At 41.6% G+C, this 14296-nt stretch overlaps 1 protein-coding gene across 7 annotated transcripts in view; it reads right to left on the bottom strand.

The window, feature by feature from the left end:
• PACS2 (phosphofurin acidic cluster sorting protein 2) overlaps nt 1-9021 on the bottom strand; it is a 298609-nt gene extending 289588 nt beyond the window's left edge. For all 7 annotated transcript variants that reach the window (XM_043985957.1, XM_043985954.1, XM_043985953.1 and 4 more), the window contains exon 1: nt 8588-9021. In XM_043985957.1, the coding sequence (XP_043841892.1) occupies nt 8588-8706 (119 nt within the window). In that variant the 5' untranslated portion in view covers nt 8707-9021. The remainder of the gene's footprint in view (nt 1-8587) is intronic.
• Nucleotides 9022-14296: the final 5275 nt, after the last annotated feature.

A 14296-nucleotide genomic window follows, 5' to 3' on the forward strand; every position in this document is an offset into this window, starting at 1 on the left:
TTCCTGACTCCAGGCCTGACACTCTATACACTACCTGCCTAGATTCTGCTAAAATACAACAAACTAAATCTTAAAATCATAATACTTGTTAAATTATTTGCAGGAGAGGTAGGTAGCCTGGGCTGGTAGATAGAGGGCTAATTCTGGAGTCAAGGAAACTTGAGTTCAGGTCCTCCCTCACATGCATATTAGCTGTGTGTCTGGGCAAGTCATTTAACCTCTTGACTCTCCTAGGGAAACCTCTAAATACTAAGTTACAAAGGAGTTGTTTATCTGCATTGTTAGAGTGAATGCCAGTAAAAGGAATTCCCACTATCAATGAAACCATAGGTCTCCCTCTTGCCTCCCCTAATAGTGTCACCCCTGGCTAACTCATTTAACCTCCTTAATTGTAAAATGACTCAAAACTCTAAAACAATCGGTGGCATAGTGGATAGAGCAATGGCCCTGGAGTCAAGAGGACCTGAGTTCAAATCTCACCTCAGACACTTACTCGCTGTGTGGCCCTGAGCAAGTCACTTAATCCTAATTGATTTAAACATCTCCAGTCATCCTGATATCTTGCTACCGGACCCAGATGACTCTGGAGGAGAAAGTGAGCTTGGTGACCTTGCACAGCCCTCCCTCACTTAAATCCAATTCAGTACAAGTCATGAGATCACCACCCCAATTTCATGGTCCTCTTCCAAAACGAAGGACAAACAACAACAACAACAATACAAAAGTCTAATTATACATGACTAATTGGGTGATATTCCAAAAAGAACACAGTTCTTCCAGATATGTACCAAACTTCAAAAATCAATGCATCTACACACAGAATGTTAGCTCTATAAGGGACCTTGTAAATCAACAGCCTGAATTAATTTCTTTAAGTATTGACTGATTTGATCTCCAAGCTGTACATGTGACTCTTAAAAGTCTTCTCTAGCACCACAATTTGAAAACCTTGATTCTGCAGTGCTGTTTTCTTTATACTCCAACTCTCACGGCCATACATTGCTTTGACTATATAGACCTTTGTCGGCAAGGTAGTGTCTTGGCTTTTTTAGTATGCTGACCAGATATACCATAGCTTTCCTTCCTAGAAGCAAGCATCTTTTAATTTCATGGCCATAATCACCATCTGTAGGGATCTCTGAGTCCAATAATACAAAATCTGACGCTGCTTCCATTTCCTCTTCCTCTATTTGCCAGAAAGTAATGGAACCAATTGCCAAGATTTTAGGTTTTTTTAATGTTGTTTCAAGACAGATTTTATATTCTCCTTTCACCCTCATCAAGAAGCTTCTTAATTCTTCACTTTCTGCCATCAGAGTAGTAATCATCTGCATACCTGAGATTGTTGATATTTCTCCCAGCAACCTTAATTCCAGCTTCTGATTTATCCAGCCTGGCATTTTGCATGATGTACTCAGCATATAAATTAAATAAATATGGTGACAATATACAGCCTTGTAGTAGTTCCTTCCTAATCTTAAACCAATCAGTTGTTTCATCTTCTGTTCTAACTGGCTGCTTCTTGACTGGCATACAATTTCCTCAGGAGACAAGGAAGATGATTGGGTACTCCCATCTCTTAAAGGGCTTGTCATATTTTGTTGTGATCCATGCAGTCAAGTAGATGCTTTTCTGGAACTCCCTTGCTTTCTCCATTATCCAGCAAATGTTGACAATTTGATCTCTAGTTCCTCTATCTCTTCAAAAACCAGTCTGTTCCTCTGGTAATTCCCAGTTCACACATGGTTGTAGTCTAGCTTGCAGTCTTAAGCATGACCTTGCTGGCATGTGCAATGAGTACAACTAGTAAACTGAACATTCCTTGGCATTGTCCTTCTTTGGACTGGGACACAAACTGATCTTATCCAATCCAGTGGCCATTGTTGAGTTTTCCAAATTTGCTGGTGTACTGAGTGCAGCACTTTTAACAGCATCCTCTTTTAGGGTTTTCAATAGCTCCTCAGAAATTCATCACCTCCACTACAATTATTATTATTAACAATGCTTCCTAAGGCTCATTTGACTCCAAGATGTCTGACTCTAGATCAGTTAAACATGCCATTGTGGATATAGGTGATGTTAAGATCATTCTTATATAGTTCTTTTGTGTATCCATGTCACCTCTTCTTAATCTCTTGTTAAGTCCCTAACATTTTTGTCTTTTATCATGCCCATTTTTGCATGAAATGTCCCCTTGATAGCTCTAATTTTCTTGAAGAGATCTCCTGTCCTTCCCATTCTATTGTTTTCTTCTATTTCTCTGCATTGCTCATTTAAGAAAACTGTATTATCTTTCCTTGCTACTCTGTGAAATTGTGCATTCAGTTGGGTATAGCTTTCCCTTTCTCTTTTCCCTTTAGCTTTCCATCTTTCCTCAGCTTGCTATCTGTAAAACCTCATCAGATGGCCATTTTACTTTCTTGCTCTTCTTTTTCTCTGGAATGTTTTTTGTTGCTGCCTCCTATACAATATTGCAAATCCTATGTTCTAAAGATAGCACATTCCTTGCCATTTTCTCCATAAAAGACCTCTTAAAAAAATCATGCATACCATTAAAACAAAGTGCCAGGGGGCATCAGCATATTCCTTCCTCTTTCCATAGCCTAAATCAGCCCTCTGGCAACTTTCCTGTTGCAATCTTTTTTCTCTTAAATTCACACAACTTGTCCAGATCCTAAATTGTTTGTTGCCATTTATCGGACAAGAAACTATTTCTTTTCTTCCTCCACAAATTCAATCTCTGGCTCAGAATTCCTTTCCACTCAAACCCCTGTTCTCAAACCTGGTGACTTTAATAGTCCTGTTCTTTTCAAACACCACATGCTCTCAGGTCATATACCTCCTCAATTCCCATGAGCTCCATGTTCATGCTATCTCAGTCACCCACAGAGGTCATCACACCTTAAACTTAACCATTATTACCAAAATCAGTTTCACCTCAAAGATTTTAAACTCAGAAATTACCCCTTTGATAGGTGGTATTGTGGATAAAGTGCTCAACTTGGAATCAAGAAGAACTGAGTTCAAATCCTGCCTCATACATTTACCAGCTGTGTGACCCTGGGCAAGTCATTTAACCTTAGTGCTTCAGTTCCTCATCTGAAAAATGAGGATAATAACAGCACCCATTTCCCAGGGTTATTGTGATGATAAAATGAGATAATAATGAACTGTTCCACAAATCTTCAAATGCCTGCTATTATTTTTCATTCCTCATTCCTTAAAATTATTCTTTGACCTTTAACAGGACCTCTGATCTATCAATTCTTCCCTGTTCTTATAACTGACCCCTATTCTGACTTTACTTTCCTCCTTTCACAATCTTGACAGGTTAACCAGTCCAACAAAGCACTTTGTTCCATTCTTGAATGCCTTGTATCTTGTCCTACTAGTCTTACGTTGTTTAATCCTAGATAGTGGGTGACCCTCCTTCACTACCTCCCACTCCTGACAATCTACAAATGCTAAAAGAGGAAGTCACAAAATTCTGCATGATAGTGCAATAGAGTCCTCACAGTTTATGGCAATTCTGTTGATTATTTGTGTCTCCTTACAACAACTAACTATCCCATATCTTCTTTCTCCTCAAACTTCCACCTGGAGCCCCCCACTTTCATTACCCTGTAAATAAACTTACTTAGAAGATTAAAGCTGTACCTTGTAAGCACCCTCATATTCCTTAATCCATACTTCAAAATCTCATTAGATCTTCCCCAATCACTCCTTTGTTCCAGTCAAAGGATGATGTGACCCTGCCCTTGATCCTATTCACCCACATCTCACAGAACCCCAAAACTGGAAGAAACTCCAAAGACAATAGGCCAGTGTACCTAAAGAATATCTTCTAAAACAGTCATCAAACTTCCAGTCTCCAAGTGGCCTGCAAAACTTTCAAGTGTTAATGGAACCATTTGGGAAATGTTTAACAAAATAAAAATACAGCAAAAAATAGATGCTATTTTGTGAAATCTGTTTCTATGTGAGTTTAATATCTGACAAGAAGACATCAAGCCTTTTTGAATACCAATTAAGTGAACCTATAACCTCCTAAGGCTGCCCATTCCTTTTTTTGGTTGTTTGTTTTTGGTTTTTTTTTTCAGGGCAATGAGGGTTAAGTGACTTGCCCAGAGTCACACAGCTAGTAAGTGTCAAGTGTCTGAGGCCAGATTTGAACTCAGGTACTCCTGAATCCAGGGCCGGTGCTTTATCCACTTTGCCATCTAGCTGCCCCATTCCTTTTTGATATAGTTATGTTAGTTATCCTGTTCCTTGCATTGTTAAAACCATTTTGGACATCTCATTCAGGAGCTTGCCCTTGGCTTTTGTGCCCTTTGTTCATTCTTCTAGTTTTCCTTATCTAACAAGCCTTTCCTCACCTTTGACAAACATTGTCAGGTCTCCCTCATCCTTAAAAACAAAAAACAAAACAAAACAAAAAAACCACCATCCTTCACTTAAGAAATGCTATCCTCTCAGAAGAATTGATCAACCCCTTAGGAAGCATTATTAAGCATCTACTAGGAACCATGCTAAGTGCTAGAGATACAAAAGAAATGAAACATTCTGTATTCTCAAGGAATTTATAGTCTATAAAGGAAAAGAGTGTGTGTTGGGGGGGAGGGGGGAGGTGAAGGAACACCTACAAAGTAAATACAAAGAAATTTCAAAGGGAGACATGCAGAAATGGCAAAGGCACCATAGGTGGTGGCACCAGAGCTGAGTGAAATAAGCTAAGTGTTTCTAAAAGGGCACATGTAAGGAATATCACTAAAGCCAATGTAGCTGAACTTTCTATCTGAAGTAAGGCATATACTTTTATATGTGTGTGTGTGTGTGCGCGCGCGCGCCCGCGTGTGCGGGCACATATGTGTATACATACATGCAATGCACATGCATATATACATGCATATACATGCACATATACACATGTGAAGTAATTAGCCTGGAAAGGTAGACCAGAGCCAGATCCTAAAAGATTTTAAATGCCAAAGAGTGTCTATACTCTTCTCCACTACCAATTCACTCTTTAACCCCCTGGCTCTGGGGGAATTGCCAATGATCTCCTAATTCCTAAATATGATTGCTTTCTTCATTCCTCATGCTCCTTCACTATTCCATACAATTTGACATTGCTGACCATTTTCTCTCATGTTTTAGTCTCTTCTCCAACAGCTTCCATGATAATTCTGTTTCCTGATTCTCCTGAATGATCTTTGTCTTCTCTGATGGTTCATGAATACTATTCCCTTCCTTTCAGAGTGGGTGTTCCAAAAGGCTGTATCCTAGGCTTTGTCTTTTCTCTCTATAATCTCTAATTTGGTGATCTCATCTACTCCAAAGGTTCAGTTATAATCTCTACACAAATGAATGATATGCAAGCCTAATGTTTTAGCTGAATTCCAAAAATGTGCTGTACATATCCCTATAGATATCACATGGGCATAAAAACTGAATTCTTCTTCCCTTCTCATCTTCCCTTAAACCTGCCTTTACTACCAATTTCCCTATTTCTGTTAATGGCACCATCTTTCTAATCACTCAGGTACAAAATTTCAATCTCCTCAATTCTACCTTTTTCCTCATTACCACAGTGACTCAGCTTCCAAAATCCTGTCAATATTTCATATCTGTCTCCTCTTCACCATTCACACTAACCACCACTACAGGTCAGCCCTCACCTGAACTATTATAATGTCCTAACTGGCCTCTCATATATCATAAAGTTGTTAGAATCTTACTAAAACAGACCTCAACATCATCACTCATCTGGTCCAAAATTTTCAGTGGCTCCATCTTGCCTCCAAAATCAAAACCAAATCCTTAGCCAGGAATTTAAAGTCTGTGCCACTCCTACCTTTCTAGTGTATTACTCACCTTTCTATTTCAGCTAAATTGGACAATATCACTATTTCCCAAATTCTACATGTTCTCTCCTATTCACTCCATCTCCCCTCTGCCCCTATCAGAAGTAAGCAATCCATCTTTCATGCCCTTCCTTCCTTAACTATGCTTTTCAGAATCCTTCAAGGCTCAGCTCAAGCAATAACTTCCTCTTGAAGTGTTCCCTGATCTCCCCAAGTGAAAGGAGGATCCAATTTAAAGATGGAAGAGAACTAACAAGTCACCTAGTCAAAATTCTTTTATTTTACAGCTGAAAAAACTGAGGCCCAGAGACATTAAGGAGCTAGGATCCTGGATATGATGTTCTTTGCACTATACCTAGCTGTGTCAAATTTTCTTAATATAATTTACCTAGATCTCTCTTCTTTCTCACAATCATACTCTATGAACATGTTCTCTCAACATGTTAAGTTTCTTGAGGGCAGTCTATGACACACATATAAAATATATCCCATTCCATCTCATCTACTCCAGAAGACAGTCTTGTCATCCCCATTCTCATTTATCTTCTATCTCACCCTACAAACATGCTCACTTCTCATCCCTATTTCCTACTAACATCCTCAAAAAGCAAGAACAAAAATGATTCATCCCCAAAAAACCCTCACTAGATTCTTCCATCCCTGCTAACTATCATAATTTCTATCCTGGTTAAATTCCCTGAGTAGGCCATCTACAAATAGTAGTTCCTCTCCTCTCATTCCTCTCACTGGTTTCCAACCTCACTGTTCAATTGAAACTGCTCTCTCCAAAATTACCAATGCCTTTTTCATTGTCAACGCCAATGGCCTTTTCTCAGAAATCTTTATTTCGTTGTAGCCTTTGACACTGTCAATCACTCTGTTCTCATTATTTTCTTCTCTCTTGGTTTTTGGACACTACTTTCTGCTGGTTTTCCTCCTACTTTTCTAACCACTCCTCAGTCTCCTTTGCTAGATCTTTATCCAGACATGGATAACAGGGCTCTATTCAGGGTGCTCTTCTCCCTCTTTTTACTTGGTGATTTCATCAATTCCCATGAATTCTTTATGCTGATTATTCTCAACTGATAAACTTCTCTTCTGACCTCCAATATCTCATCTCCAATTTTGTTTTACTGACATCAATTCAACATGTCTAACAGAGAATTCATCTTTCCCCCCAAACCCTTCCCCCTTCCAAAATTCCCCTTATTACTGTCAAGGGCACCTCCTAGTCCCCAGGTTCACAACCTAGATATCATCCTGATTCCTCATTATCTCTCATGACCTCATACTCAATCTACTGTCAAAGCCTATTGATTTCACCTTTGCAACATCTCTCAAATATGTCCCCTTCTCTCCTCTGACTGCCACCTTGGTGCTGGTCCTTACCTACTCATACCTGAATTATTCCAATTGTCTGCTGCTGTTCTGCCTGCTGCAGATTTCTCCCCATCCAGTCCTTCCTCCATTCAGCCACCAAAGTAATTTTCCTAAAGCACAGATGCAACCATAACACCCCCCTATTACCTCCAGAATTAAATATAAAATCCTCTGGTGTTCAAAATCCACCATAACCCAACCCCACCACCACCACCACCACCACCACCTTTTCAGTCTTCTTATAGTTTACATATCCTATTAACTTATCCCATTACTCTTCCACCCAGTGGCAATGGCCTCCTTACTGCTCCATGAACAACTCTCCTGTGGGCATTTTCACCATGCCTGGATTGATTTCCCTCCTCATCTCGGCCTCCTGGTTTCTCTGGCTTCCCTCAAGATCCAGCTAAAATCCTCCTTCTACAGGAAGCCTTTCCCAATCCCTCTTGGTTATAGTGCCTTCCCTCTGTTGATTATTTTCTATTTCCTATTTCCTGTATCTAGCTTGCTGACATTAGATTGTGAGCACTTAGGACAGGAACTGTCTTTTGACTTTCTTTGTATTCCCAGAATTTAGCACAGAAACTGATACATAGTAGGTGCTTAATAAATGCTTACTGTCTATTCATATCCCTAGTGACTGGCACAGTGTTTTGCACATACCAGGGGCTTAATAAATACTTACATGGATTGTGTGCTGTAGTTTTTAACAAAGCACAGAAACAATGGCCCACTATAATGAAGCCTATCCCTTATGTTGAAAACTGAATTTTAAGAAGCAAAAACTAAGCTGCTACTAAGTAACATTTCCTCTAGGAAAATAACCCCGGCTCCAAGTGATAGGACATCTAAATGAGCCACGCACATAAATCACCCAGATTGCTAAACAATTAATGATTTGCAACCGAGGAGCAACTTCATTACCGATCCAGGAATGATCTACCAAACAAGACTATTGCCTATATAGTATAGGCAACCTAGGTGTATGATGTTTAGCCTCAGTGATCTCATCTCTTGGTATATTTTAATAATTGAGCCTAGAGCTACGCTTTCAGACAGGAGTTCACAAATGTGCTGCTGAAGCTTTACAATGCTCCTCCCACAGGTGGGGAGGAAGAAATAAAGAAAGGAATGAAATTCTTATTCATCAAATCTATATTCTCAATTTAGAAGAAAAACCCTTCTCCCCGCCCCTCCCCCGCCCCCCATGACTCAAGGCAGAAAAAATTCCTTAGGCTTTCCCCCGCCGCTTTACAAATTCGGAAAGTCCTCACCCCACTTTGACTACGCCTGTGAAGTAGTGTACCTGGCCCCAGTCCGGGTGATGGGATGGACCCTCTTACCTGGGGACACAGCTGGGACTAGAGCCGTCGATCTCCCATGTGGCGAACAGGTTCATGGGCACAGGCGTGTTCAGAGCGCCGGGCCCCGCAGGGAAGCTGAGCCTGCCCTTCTCCGCCATGGTGCAAGCCGGCCAGATTCTGTGGGCCAAGCCCCTGTCCCAGCTGCAGCCTATCCCCGGAGGCCGGAGGGGGTGCGGGGGGAGGGGGAGGGGGGAAGCAGGCTGGGACGGCCAGCTGATGAGGCCCTCTTTCGGTGCGGCCCGGGTTGGGGCTAAGGAGAGGGAGGGAGGGAGAGAGACAGAGAGCGCGAGAGCGAGCTCTGGCAACACTCGCGAGGCTGCGGCCGGACCCTGAGGGACCCAAGCTGGGAGACTGTGGCCCAAATCAAGTCAGGGGTTGGGGTGGTGCGGGGGGCGGCGGGGAAGAGGGAGGGAGGGAAGGAGGGAAGGAGGGAGAGGAGGTTTACATGGCTGTGGCTGGCCCCGGGTCAGCGGAGGGACTGCAGGGAAGGGGAAAGGCACTTGGACCAACACAGCTGGTGCGAGAAGAGAGTGGCCGCTCGGCGCGCGTTCGCTCAGTCACAACAGGGACCGGACAGCGAGAAGGACTAACCAGCGGTCGAGACTCCGAGCCCCGCCCCACTAACTACTCCAGAGCCGTAATCGGACAGACCGCAAGCGCCTGCGCACTAAGACTACGTGGAGAAAAAAGGCTACCAACTAGAGAGTAAGCAACCCACTCCAAGCTCCTCAGTTGCTTGGTAGCCGCCCTGGCGTCGACCGATTGGCCGAGTCCATTTTGAGCTCGCGGGTCAATGAACCAATCAAGATCCACGTTGATCTCTCGCCGGAAATGAGGTAGAGGACTGGTTGTCTTCCCCCTCCTCCCTCAAGCGCCCATTCTCTGCAGTCTCCAATCATCCCTTCTTTTCTTTCTGTGCCTCTCCCATCTTCGTCCTTGCTCTAGCCTGTCCCCACTCCCACCATCGGCACCCCTGTGCTTGACTTGAAGACTGGCAGTAGGCACATTTCGCGGGAAATACAGCTCATGACTGAGCCTTTAATTTAGGATTTACTAAACTATCTAGTCATACTTTCCTGGGGAAAAGACCTCGCAACCCCAGAGGGTCAGGTCTCAAAAAGGCAGAGAAGGCCTGAGAAACTGAACGCTCGCTAACAAGGTCCGGCCAGCCCCACCCGGAGGGAGCCACCAGGTTCATCCAACAGCTCAATAATCAGTTATAGAGAGGTCTACACCGGATGGTTTCCTTAAATGATAAATGTCTCAGTGATACGAACAGGCAGTTTTCAAGGAGAAAAATCCAAACAGAGTCATTAATAGTTAGAGCAGCTGTTCTCAAATTTTTTGGTTGGAGGCCTTTGCATTTTGATAAATTTGAGGACTCCAAAAAGGTTTTTTATAAGTGGCATGTAAGTTGATAAGTTTAGTTCTATCTAGTGTTCTCTTGTACATACCTTGTTTGTATACATTTGATTTTGTTGTTTGTCTCATTAGTGTGTGAACTTTTTGAAGACAGGGTGTACTTAGTAGCCTCTTTTTATATTCCCAGCACTTAGCATGTCATCTGATACATCTTGATCTCGATAAATGTTTGAGTATTAATAATTGTTAATAAATTCAAAAATAATAAATCCATTACATTTTTAAAATAAGTATTTTCCAAAACAGAAAAACTTAGTGAGAAGAGTGGCATTGTTTTATATTTTTGCAAATCTCTTTAATGTCTGGCTCAATGGAAGCTAGTTGAATTCTCATATAATTCTGAATTCAATCTCTTGCAAGACTGTTTTGGTTGAAGTAGGAAAAGATCCAGCCTTACATGAATCAAGATGGAAAAAGAAAGAATAATAGCTTTGTGAAATAATTGTGGATAATCTTGTGCTGAAGGCACCCTTTCCAGCCACTTACAGTTTCACAAAAATTACCTTCCCTATGACCAAGAATCTAACACAATTCACCCCCTTTACAGGCATAAACAGTTGCCTGACCTACGGATCATAGGAAGTACTTCCTGAACTAATTTCTCAATGATTAAAAGATTTCCCACCCCATCCTAGTGATTCTGAACCCTCCTTTTCATTGTTCAGACCGCACTCTCCATCCCCCACTCTCACTTATTCCCATTCCCTTCAAAGCAATATGCTGTCATCCCAACCTCCCATTCTTCCACTGTGTTCTCTAGACATAGGTAACAAAGTAAATTGAATGCTAAACTTTTTTCCTTTTTTACTCCAACTACTTGTAATTACTGAGTCCTGGCACCCTCCTAATGATAAGAGTCGCCCTGGCTACAATTTCCAGCACTGAACTGCACTTCCACTCATGCTTCTGATTCACTAGTTTGTGATAGCAGAATTGGATTTACTCCTTGCTCCTCATTGGCATTTTCAGGCTCTTCCACTATCATCACTCAATAACTTCTTCTCCTTTGAGATTTATTCAATCCATATTTCTAAGCCAATCAAAACTCTGGTAGCTGTTGTCTATAGACCTCTAGGACATTCTTGTTCCTTTCTCAATGAGGTCAATACCTAGCTCACAGTCTTTCCTCTGCAACTCCGGTAACTCTGTGTTTTATTTAAAATTATTGGGGGTCACTAGCTGTTTCTAGCTAAGTTGTTGGGGGCCAGACTGGCTTTTTAAAAAATATTGCTACTTATAAAATAATGTCTATTATACCCATTTAGGCAGTATTTATTATTAAAGTATATTAAATATTAGTAAAGAATATTAGTGTAAGGGCCTAAAATTCTAGCTATGATGTCTAAAATCTAATGAGTTGTCACCTTAAATTAGAAGCTTTAGCAAGAGTTTAGACTTTTAAGTATTTATTAAAGTATATCAGAAGTTGGTGAGGAGAGAGAGGTGAAAGGCAAATTTCATCTGTCTAAGAGACCCAGCATCTGACCTCCAAGCCCAAGTCAGGAACCAAAAAGGCTGCTCCCCAGCGGCTTCTCCCAGAACCCCCTCTGTCAAACAGGAAGCCATCCTTGCACATAGCTCCAAGCTAATTAGCTGGTAACTTTGATTGACACAACTAAAAGGCAGTAACATCCGGATGCTAAAGTCACATGGTTTCTTTTCAGGCCAGAGCTCACAATGTCCCTCCCAGCAGGGGGTGTCGTTCCAATTTTCACATTAGACAGTTAACAAGCCTAAAAACTCCCAGCACCATATTGTCTGTAGGAAAGCACATGGCCCCAAGCAGAGTTCAGAAGCCCTACTTTACCTATGCTGCCCTAAGAGGAGAGCACTCACCAACCAGACAGCCTTCCAAGCCTAGAGTGCCTGTCAAGAATGGTGTTCGCCTGGTGTTCTGAGTCTTTTTCCTCTTCTGATTGAGGTGACTTTTATACACTCAATTCCATTGGTTGACATGACCTGAGGGTAGTCTATATTAAAATGAGCTCTACCATGATGACATCAGGGTCTAATGGAAGACCAACCCCCTGAGGGCAAAGTCAAAGTCCAGATAGGTGCCTGCTTAATCCCAGCAGTTCAAAAAGCTAATCAAAGAGTCTATTCTCCACTGCTATTGTATACCCTGCACTCCCTGACACATAATTAGAGCTCCCTCCTAAAAAGTGACCTCTGAAGTAGGGAGATGTAGAAAGCCAACCAAAGACTGGATCCCTCCTAGGTCCCCCCAGGAAACCCATTATTTTTTTTTTTTTTTGCAGTGCAATGGGGGTTAAGTGACTTGCTCAGGGTCACACACTCACGTACTCCTGAATCCAGGGCTGGTGCTTTATCTACTGCGCCACCTAGCTGCCCCTGAAACCCATTATTAATAGTTATTTTCTTACAACTCCATCAAACACCATAATCTCCCAATTCCTCAAGACTCATTTCCCTGCCACACAACACTTATACAAAGATAATCAAACCTTTGATCTTGCCATCAAGAATTTTGAAATCTCCTTATCTGACTATAATCTATTGGCTTTCCATCTCTCCCTCTTCATTCCTTTACCAAACCATACTGTAAGAAACAGGTGGTGACCACCTTCTCAAAATAAGTTCTTTCAGAGGAAACTTTGGTATGACAAAAGCTTATTATTACATTCTCATGAGAATGAGCACCCATAGTAAAAACAATCAGTGAGTGCAAGTGCTGAGATGTACAGCCCATATTTATCCTAAACCATAACACAGTAAGTCCCTCCCCTGAGTCACCATAGGTCAGTTACATCAGGTTCACAATCTTCCCAGAAGAGTTCTTTTTTTTTTTTAATTTAAATGTATTTATTTATTTAAGTTTTCAACCTTTGTTTAGATAAGACTTCCAATTTCAAATTTTTCTCCCTCTCTCCCCTCCTTCCCCCCTCCCCTAGACAGCAGGTAATCTGATATATAACATTAAACATTAGTCATGTTATACAAGAAGAATCAGAGCAAGAAGGAAAAACCTCAAAAAAGAAAAACAACAGCTCCAAAAACAAAAGAAATAGTATGGTCCAATCAGTGTCCATATTCCACAGTTCCTTTTTTTTTTTTTTGTGAGGCAATTGGGGTTAAGTGACTTGCCCAGGGTCACACAGCTAGTAAGTGTTAAGTGTCTGAGGCTGGATTTGAACTCAGGTCCTCCTGAATCCAGGGCCAGTGCTCTATCCACTGCGCCACCTAGCTGCCCCCTCCTTTTTTTTTTCTTTTCTTTTTTTTTTTTTTTTCTGGATTTGGAGAGCTTTATCCATCATGAGTCCTTTGGAACTTTCTTGTACCGTTGGATTGGTGAGAAGAATCTAGTCTATCACAGTTGATCAATACACAATGTTGATGATACTGTGCACAATGTTCTCCTGGTTCTGCTCATCTCACTCATCATCAGCCCATGCAAGACCCTCCAGGTTTCTCTGAACTCCTCCTGCTCATCGTTTCTTACAGCACAATAGTATGCCATTACATTCATATACCACAACTTGTTCAGCCATTCCCCAATTGATGGGCATCCCCTCAGCTTCCAATTCCTTGCCACCACAAAAAGAACAGCTATAAATATTTTTGAACAGGTGGGTCCTTTTCCCTTTTCTATGATCTCTTTGGGGAAAAGACCCCAAAGTGGTATTGCTTATAGCCCTTTGGGCATAATTCCAAATTGCTCTCCAGAATGGTTGGATCAGTTCACAGCTCCATCAACAATACATTAGTGTTCCAATTTTTCCACAGCTTCTCCAACATTTATTATTTTCCTTTTTTGTCATTTTAGCCAATCTGATAGGTGTCAGGTGGTACCTCAGAGTTGTTTTAATTTGCACCCAGAAGAGTTCTAACGAAATTCTCCTTGATATGTTACCCCTCCCATCCATATATACATTTATGCAACCTTTGATTGAAAATAGGGTGGAGATTTTAGGCATAGGAGGAAAGGTTAATATTAATAAGTCTTTTAAGCAAATGGAATAGTGACTAGGGTTGAATTTCTACCTACTTTTACTAGAGCACTGGCAAGAATCAGCTCAAACTGGTTTTTGGGGGGGGGGGTTTGGTGAGGCAGTGGGGGTTAAGTGACTTGCCCAGGGTCACACAGCTAGTAAGTGTCAAGCGTCTGAGGTCAGATTTGAACTCAGGTCCTTCTGAATCCAGGGCTGGTGCTCTATCCACTGCACCACCTAGCTGCCCCTCAAACTGGTTTTTATCAGTTCTCCATCTAGCCCTGAAAAACTTCCTTTTCTCAAATTCTTGAATTGA

This window comes from Dromiciops gliroides, chromosome 2 (assembly GCF_019393635.1).
Source record: "Dromiciops gliroides isolate mDroGli1 chromosome 2, mDroGli1.pri, whole genome shotgun sequence".
NCBI lineage: Eukaryota > Metazoa > Chordata > Mammalia > Microbiotheria > Microbiotheriidae > Dromiciops > Dromiciops gliroides.